The sequence below is a fragment of the Carlito syrichta genome, unplaced genomic scaffold (genome assembly GCF_000164805.1).
Source record: "Carlito syrichta isolate Samal-C Ts95f unplaced genomic scaffold, Tarsius_syrichta-2.0.1 Scaffold308998, whole genome shotgun sequence".
Lineage (NCBI taxonomy): Eukaryota > Metazoa > Chordata > Mammalia > Primates > Tarsiidae > Carlito > Carlito syrichta.
In genome coordinates this window covers 12,743-21,307 of record NW_007253094.1, presented here as the reverse complement: position 1 = coordinate 21,307, position 8,565 = coordinate 12,743, and the positions used below count along the sequence as shown (strand labels likewise).

Sequence of the window (8,565 nt, the reverse complement as noted above, 5' to 3'; positions counted from 1 at the left end):
ACATGGAACCAACCATGTTGCCCATCGAAGCTGAACTGGATAAAAAAAAATGCAGTACATATACACAATGGAATATTATGCAGCCATAAAGAAGGACAAACATATGGATGCAGCCATAAAGAAGGACAAACATACAGATTTTGCAGCAACTTGGATGGATTTAGAGTTGAGCATACTCAGTGATCGCTCACAGAAACTAAGAACAGAGTACCATATGTTCTCACTCAGAAGCGGACCTTGAACAATTATAATACTATAAGAAAGGGATTGGCAGTAGTGGGATACTGTCAAGGTAGGAGGAGGTGGGATTGGCAGTTGAGGGAAACTGCTAGGGGAGGGAGGGGCATACCTCATCAACAAGAGTACCTGCATAATCTGTGTTTGTATACCTACCCTGAATTGTACCACACATCTTTATAATAAAAAAAGAGATTTAAAATATATGTGTGTGTGTGTGTGTGTGTGTGTGTGTGTGTGTGTGTGTATCTGAAGGAGCTAAAATCATTCTATCAAAAAAATACCTGTGCATGCATGTTTACTGCAGAATTATTCATAATAATAAAAACATGAGCCAACTGTGCTGTCCATTGAAAGTGGACTAGATTAAAAAAATGTTACATATACACGATGGACAATTATACAGCCATAAAGAAGGACAAAATTATGGACTTTTCAGCAACTTGGATGGATTTAGATTCCATCATACTCAATGATCTATCACAGAAACAAAGGACTGAGTACTACATGTTCTCACTCATAAATGAATCCTGAACATCTAACATAATACTACAAGAATTGGTTGGCAGTAGCAAGACACTACCAGAGGGAGGTGGGGCACATAGTATCAATAAGAGTGCCTGATCCTAATCCAGGCAAAGTGAGGTCCAACATGAGGCCCAAACTTCACCTGTACATAGACTATTTATGTACCCAATCCTGACTTGTACCCCATATCTTTAAAATTAATAAAAAAGAAAAAGAAAAAAAATATAATCACCAAAGTGGTAGTATTAGGAGGTGGGGAGATTTGTGAGGTGACTAGGTCATGAGGGTAGGGCCCTCATGAATGAGAGCAGTGTCCTCCTTCCACTGTGTGAGGACGTGGTTAGAAGGCACCATCTATGAACTCAAAAGTGGGCCCTCACCAGACACGAAATACTTTGATTTTAGACTCCCTAGCCTCCAGAACTGTGAGAAATAAATTTTGTTTAGAATTTATCCAGGTTATGACATGTTGTTTTAATAGCCCAAATGGACTAAGACAAGTTCAGAGTATGCTACCCTAAAATAGACCACTCTGGCATAAGGATTATTTTAAACTGAAGGCAATTGAGACAAAGCAGACATAGGACAAATTCTCTGTCTTTCTTCTATCTACCCGAAAGCAAAACACAAATTCCCCTTATAAAAGTTGCTCCCACTCTCGCCTCACACTTCCCATATCAGAAAGGGTATAACAACCTATCACCAGAGATAATATAGTTCTGAGAAAGAATCTACACAAAAAAATTTGACTTATTAACACTTATTTGCCATTAGTTTCTATGCAGGTTTACTTATCCACAGTTTTTCACTCTTATAAGCTTAAAACTCTTTAAAAATTTTATTTATTCATTTTATTTGTTTATGGGGTACAAGGGAGGATTGTTTACAAAAGTAAGTTGCATGCAGGTGACGTTTGGGCTTCTAGTTGGCCCTCTCTTCCCCTGATGGTGGGCCAGGTACCAAGTGTGTCACCATGTGTGTCCCTCCCTCCTCCATCCTTAGCTCTCCTGGCAATGTTCAGTGTCTCCCCATCCCGCCCTTGTGCTCATGTGATCAATGACCAGGGTCTGCTTATGGATGAGAACAAGCAATATTCAGTTCTTTCTTTCTTTCTGTTGGTAGTTCACTGAGTAAGATGGTCTCCAGCTAAATCCATATTGCTGTGAAGGTCATAAATTTGTTCTTTTTTATGCTGCATAATATTTCATCATGTATATGTACCATATTTTCTTTGTCCAGTCCACTTTTAATGGTCATCTGGGTTGGTTCTATGTAAAACTTTTTGTTTGTTTGTTTGTTTTGTTACTTCTCTTCAAAGATGCTATGTAAGCCTAAGTTCTAACCATCACTTTGTGCTATTTGTGACCTAGTTTCTCCTATGTTAATGTTCATGCTAATAAACTTGTTCATCTTTTTTTTATTAACCTGTTTTTTTGTCATTCTAATTTTCAGGGCCCCAGCTGGAGAACCTGGGAGGGTAGAGAAAAAAGTGTTTTCTTCCCCTCCACCATCATTTGGGCATTCTCAGGGATACTGAGAATAACTCTATAAATAGTGTTAGGGGAGAGTTGAGACAGAGACTTGGGAGAGTTTTAGGGGCTCAGGAAAAAGAAACGTCAAAGTCTCTTGATTTTTTTTTTCTATAAAATATGTTATTCTCTATGAATCAAACCTTCCTTGTTCAACCTCCCATGAAGGGTCTCAGCCTTTAATCTGCAAGACAAGGCCATTTTGTAGTTTTGCTTAGTTGGAGCTACTTCTTACATGAAAACTCCCTCAAACAAGAATGAATATAGAACAGAAAAGTGATGTTCATAATTTTTTGTTTTGTTTTGTTTTATTTGTTGTGTTGAAGTTCTCCCTGTCACCCAGGTTGGAGTGCAGTGGCACACTCACAGCCACAGCAGTCTCGACCTGCTGAGCTCAAGTGATCCTTCTGCCTCAGCCTTCCAAGTAGCTGGAACTGCTGGTCCACACTACCATGCCCAGCTAATATTTTAATTTATTTTAGAGACAAGGTCTTGCCAAGTTGCCCAGGCTGCTCTTGCCTCCGCCTTCCAAAGTGCTGGGATTACAAGCTTGAGCCCCACACCTGGCTTTTTTTGTTTGTTTGTTTTATTTTGTTTTTTTGGATGTTCATAATTTTTGAGTGAGAATTTTATCCACATACATACATATTGCATATATGAGAGGGATTCGCATGTTTTGAGGCAATATAGATAAAAATATTTGCAAAATGTATTTTTATTTTCTTCAAAGAATGCACACTCCAGCAGAGAATTAAGGCACAAACATGAGAAGATATCGTATAAAACAAGAAGCAAATGCTCATGATCCAGCAAAACAGTGATTCAAGTGAAAAAGTGAAGCAGAATCTCAAAAGATGAATCTTTCACTGTGGGCTGAGTATGGGAGTGGCAGAGTTGAGATGTGAACTATGTTTTCAAAGATGAATTGGTCTTGGGCTAAAATTCAGGCTGAGTTATACTTCTCAATTTAAGAGAACATTAGTTTAGGTTAAATCCTGATGTTAATAATTATTACTGAGAAAGCTATTAAATTACATATAATAACTTCACATATTTATTAAAGAATTATTTACCGACTTATTGAAGAATTCATAGACCCATAGCTAATAAATAAGAGCAAATATATGTATATATAGTTTTTGAGTTGGAATCTCACTCTGTCGCCCAGACTGGAGTGCAGTGGCCACTCCCGGCCACCGCAGCCTCGACCTGCTGGGCTCCGGCAATCCTTCCCCCTCAGCCTTCCAAGTAGCTGGAATTACAGGCATGCGCTACCATGCCCGGCTGATTTTCTGATTTATTGTAGAGATGAGGTCTCGCTGCCCAGGCGGGTCTCGAACTCGTGGGCTCAGGCAATCCACTCACCTCAGCCTCCCAAAGGTGCAGGATTACAGGCTGAGCCACCGAGCCTGGCTAAGAGCAAATATTTTGACTTTGAATTGTAAGAGCCAATATAATTTTTAACAAAGCATATTTGGATAAAAAGTACTCTATCTCTATGCAATTATCTACATTTTGAGGAAAATTTTGTCCAGAAAAGGTGATGGTAGTTCAGGTGTATTTGAAAAAATATTTTGAAGTTCTATATTCAAATTTAAACTGACAAATGGTTGTATCCACCTATGTATGCTGCTGGGTGTTAGTATTTCTGAACTTGGGTATATACACATATGTGCTCATGGATTTGCATAGCTGGTAAGAAAAATAAATATCATCCCATAAAATTATACATTTTTAGTCATGACAGTTCTCTGGGTTTTCCATCAGAAAAAGATGTTGAACTGGTAAATAAATGTCAAAATTATATCAAGTGATTAAGTGTACATTAGGAGGCTAATGTATTAACAGATGTTGAGAAAAGTTCTATGTGAACAGTAAATTTGAAGTAAATTATTACATTTCTTCTAACTGGTTAGTTCTTTTTGGGGTGATGGCAGGTAAGACTGCATTTGAATAGTAGATAGAAGAGAATGGAGAGAGTACTACAATAGATTTCTAAGAAAATAAATCAGAAGTGAGTTTGAAAAGGTGACATATTTAAATAAGTTGAGACAGATGAGAATAATATGGGGATAATTGGACGATGTAGAGACAATAATAGGGTAAATACAGGACAGTTAATAGGTATAGAAAAGGGTTAAGTTGAGGCCTAGTTAGGAGCATTCATTTAGATTCTTTGGCAAGATTTGAAATCATCTGCTTAGCTCCTTCCAATATTTGCTTGGTCCTCCCTCCATAAATCATGGGATTGAGCATAGGTGGAATGACTACATACAGGTTGGCCAGGAGGATATGGACATAGCGTGGGATGCGTCTACCACCAAACCTGTAGGCAAAGACAGAAAAGAGTGCAGGAATATAGAAAAGCAGGATGACACAGATGTGGGATCCACAGGTGCTTAGAGCCTTGGAACGGGCATCCCGAGAAGGGAGGTGGAAGACTGCTCGGAGAATGTGGATGTAGGAAACAGCAATAAGGATGATGTCCAGGCCTGTGGAGAGGAGAGCAGCTGTCAGCCCGTACCAGACATTGATGGAGATATCGGAACAGGACAGATGGGCAATGCCCATGTGTTCACAAAATGTGTGTGCAATGATGTTGATCCGGCAATAGTGAAGCCGTTTGAGGAGAAAGATGGATGGAAACATGATGAAGAAGCTGCGGGTCAGGGTGGCAGCGGCGATCTTCCCAATGACCTTGGTCGTGAGGATTGCAGCATAGTGCAGAGGGGAGCAGATAGCCACATAGCGGTCAAAGGCCATGGCCAGAAGGACAGCAGAATCAGCCACAAAGAGGAAGTGAATGAAGAACATCTGGGTGAGGCAGCCATTAAAAGAAATGTGGCTGGAACCTAGCCAGAAGTTGGCCAGTGCCTTGGGCATGGTGGAGGTAGAGAGCAACACATCAGTACCGGCCAGCATGGACAGGAATATGTACATGGGCTCATGCAGGTTTGGCTGGGAAAGTATGATGCAAATTAGAATGCCATTGCCTGCCAGTACAGTTATGTACATGGTGCAGAAGGGGATAGAGAGCCAGATGTGTAGATGCTCCAGCCCGGGGATGCCAGTGAGGAGGCAGCCTGTCATGCGAGTGTCAGAGCTGTTCACAGCAGCTATGCTATTAGCAGAAAAAAGGGCCATGATTTTCTGTAGAGTCCACACCTGTGCCATAGAGATAAAAAGAGCTTTAGACTTTGAACACATTAGCAGAGTTCACATAAAGACTTGCAAACAATCACAAGGTCTGCACACACAAACCCTACAACAGTTACATGCTCTGCACATAGGCATATTCTCTGTAAACAACCACACACAGGTTCCGCACAATTACATACAGTACTTGCCTACAGAAAGGCTTTGTGTCCTTATTCAGAAGCGTTCCACACAGCTGTAAGAGCTTCAGGAAAATACACAGCTCAAAAACATTGCCAGCGTCAGCACAGGGTCACAGATTCAGAAAAGTACAGGAATAGCTAGAACGTCATAGACAATCTCTACAATCTCTATGGGCCTGTGAACTGTAATGAGCTCTGCAAAAGCTCCAGGCTTAGCCATCACCACTGCGTGGAAGAGTGGGGTTGGGCACTGCAGGCACTTCAGATCTTACATCTATTTCCCCCCCCCGGGCACAGATGGTCTGATAAATACGAAGACAATGAAGGCATCTATGGTATTTAGAAAGAGCACTGGAGAGGGTGTGAAAAAATCTGCTCTGTCAGCTATTGACTGCATAAGCTTGGATAAGTCACTTTCTTCCCGAGTAGCAATTTTCTGATCATGATTGTTCTGTTGGTTAAATTGAGCTAAATTTTCTTTATGGAAGCCTTATTAAACTGTGGTGCTTCTTGGGTGACCTCTATGAAATGTGGTGTAATCGCCTAGAACAGAAAGGTTTTGAACAATGTCACTGAAGTGTGGTCCCCACGCTAGCAACATCAGCATCATTAGGGAACTGGCAAATTCTTGGTCCTTACCACAAACCTACAGAGGCAGAAAATCTGAGGTTGGGGATAACAATTTGTATTTTAGCAAGCCCTCCAGGTGGCTCTGATTCACGCTGAAGGTTGAAAATCATTGATGTAAGACTTAAAACATTCTTTCCTATTTATTCTGGATGCCAGCTCTTCTGCTAGGACGATTACTTCTCAATCCCCATTGGTTTCTGCTGCATTATCCCTGAAAATGCTCAGAATTCAATTAAAATCTAACTAGTGTTATCGTCACCTCACATAGTTAGGATGTGAAGAGAACGACACAACCACACAAGTAGTCTTTATTACGTATTTGGCCATGTGGCCCCTCCTACTAAATTATTCAGTCCTACTAAATCATTTTCACAACGAACATACAATTTTTATTACTGTCTAAATCCTGTTCCTCACTCTCACTGAAATTTTCTCTCACATAGGTGAGAATTCAAGGCTGCTGGAAGTCAACTCCTCACATTATTATGCTACTCCTGTAAACTTATTTGCTTCTGCACTCCTCCCTTCATTTCCTCCTATCTCAGAGAAAGTAGTGCTGATGTCCCTTCTGATTTTCAATGTTTCCTTTGTTACAGCTGCACTATATTTTACTTTACCTAAATATAAGAAAGATTTTAAAAATTATTTTTAAAGCATACATATAAAAATGCATGCATGTAAGTATGCTATGTGTATATATGAGCACACACACACACACGACACACACTCCTTATTTTCCCTACTTACATTAGAAAGCATGTATGTCCCTGAACCTGATCTTCTTTCTTTGTTATCTTTTATACATTCTCTACCTCTATCCTCCCTTTTTGATATAGCTAGTCTAGACTCCTACATTCTCCCGCAGTTCTCTCTTTCTCTCTCTCTCTCTCTCATTATTTATTACAGTGAAATATTTTCAGTCCTAATATATTATGAGCTCCCTGAGAATCAGGACTGTATCTTATTCACTGATATCTTGGGGTAGAGATTATACTTAGTGAATGTTCCAAAGTTGAGAGAGAGGTTAAATTCCCACTCACTCGGCCCTGTAAGTTTATACTGACAAGAACACACAATAAGACCACAAAAATCACAGATTTATGACTGTAGATCTTCTGTTCTCATGTTCTCTTTATGCCTGTGGTGTGGGCCATTTGTTGTGCTCGTTCTTCCCACAGCACCATCATTATGTTCCCACCTGTGATGTCAGCAGCTGCATACACCTTTCTTCTCCAACTTGACTTTAGCTCTCCTCCTAAATAATGAGTCTCCAAGGCAGCCTGTGTCTCTTTATCCTCCAGCCCAGTGATTTCTGTTTTCATTCCAGTTCGGGGACCCACTGAAGTCTCAAAACCTCAAAACTGAGCACCTCCAATGACTTCACTTTAAGTGTTTATCTGGCAGCTCTTTTTTTCAGACTCACACTCCTTATATATCCAAATCCCCCTTGTCTATGGGAATCCCCTTCTGTCATCTTTGGAAGCTCCTCTTCCCTTCCAATGTGTCTCCTATTAAAAATATCTTGGCCACCAAGGGGATTTACATTTTTTAAGAGTAGAATCAGGACAGAGGTAGACTATACAAAGTTAAATACTTTAAATGCAAGAACAGAAGAAGACTTTAACAATCACTTGGCTTCAGGCTTTAATTCTTCAACTCTGCCAGTCTGACTTCCTTGGTCAGAACCTTGAATGATACTTATCTTATTTCATTACATGTCGTTCCCTCAGTAGCTGACAGCTCCTCTTCCTGGCTCATATTCCTAGTCTTTAATCTTAGCTGGTATATTTTTGTTTGGTGAATTCGTATATCTGATCTATAACAAATCTAGACAGTTTCCACTGGAACTTCTCTGTCATCTTTTGACTCTTTCCTTATTGGCTTCACAATATGAATGTTGGATCCAAACCTTCTATTCCTTCCTCTCCTCCAAGACCAAGTAGAGCAGAGGTTTATTTCTGCAATAACAGAGATATCCAGACAAGCAAGCACACACGATTTTATTTTCTCTGTTCCTGACAATCCTCTTTCATCCTCTAATTATCTTCTTTTTACTGGAGAAGTTATTTCTGCTACTATTTCAATAGATTCATATCATCTGTTTTTGAATGCTTTGCCTGACTCTCTGTTCAGGAACTTGGCCCATTTATCCTTTATATATGGCTTCCTGTTTGCAGTAGTTTAACTTTTCCTTCCACTGTTCCTCATGTTGAAAAATAGATCCTATATATGATTCTTGTATCTTTTGTGGAATCCAAAGTGGTTTACTCTTCAGTCTCGCTATCCTCACCTGGAAAGCACCT

The 8,565-nt window shown here is 40.0% G+C and overlaps 1 protein-coding gene across 1 annotated transcript; it reads right to left on the bottom strand.

Moving 5' to 3' along the window:
* Window positions 1-4,457: 4,457 nt before the first annotated feature.
* On the bottom strand, window positions 4,458-5,468 carry LOC103268944 (olfactory receptor 52B6). The gene has a single exon (XM_008066528.1). It carries the CDS (start codon window positions 5,466-5,468, stop codon window positions 4,458-4,460), a length of 1,011 nt encoding a protein of 336 aa, XP_008064719.1.
* Between the last annotated feature and the right edge of the window lie 3,097 nt (window positions 5,469-8,565).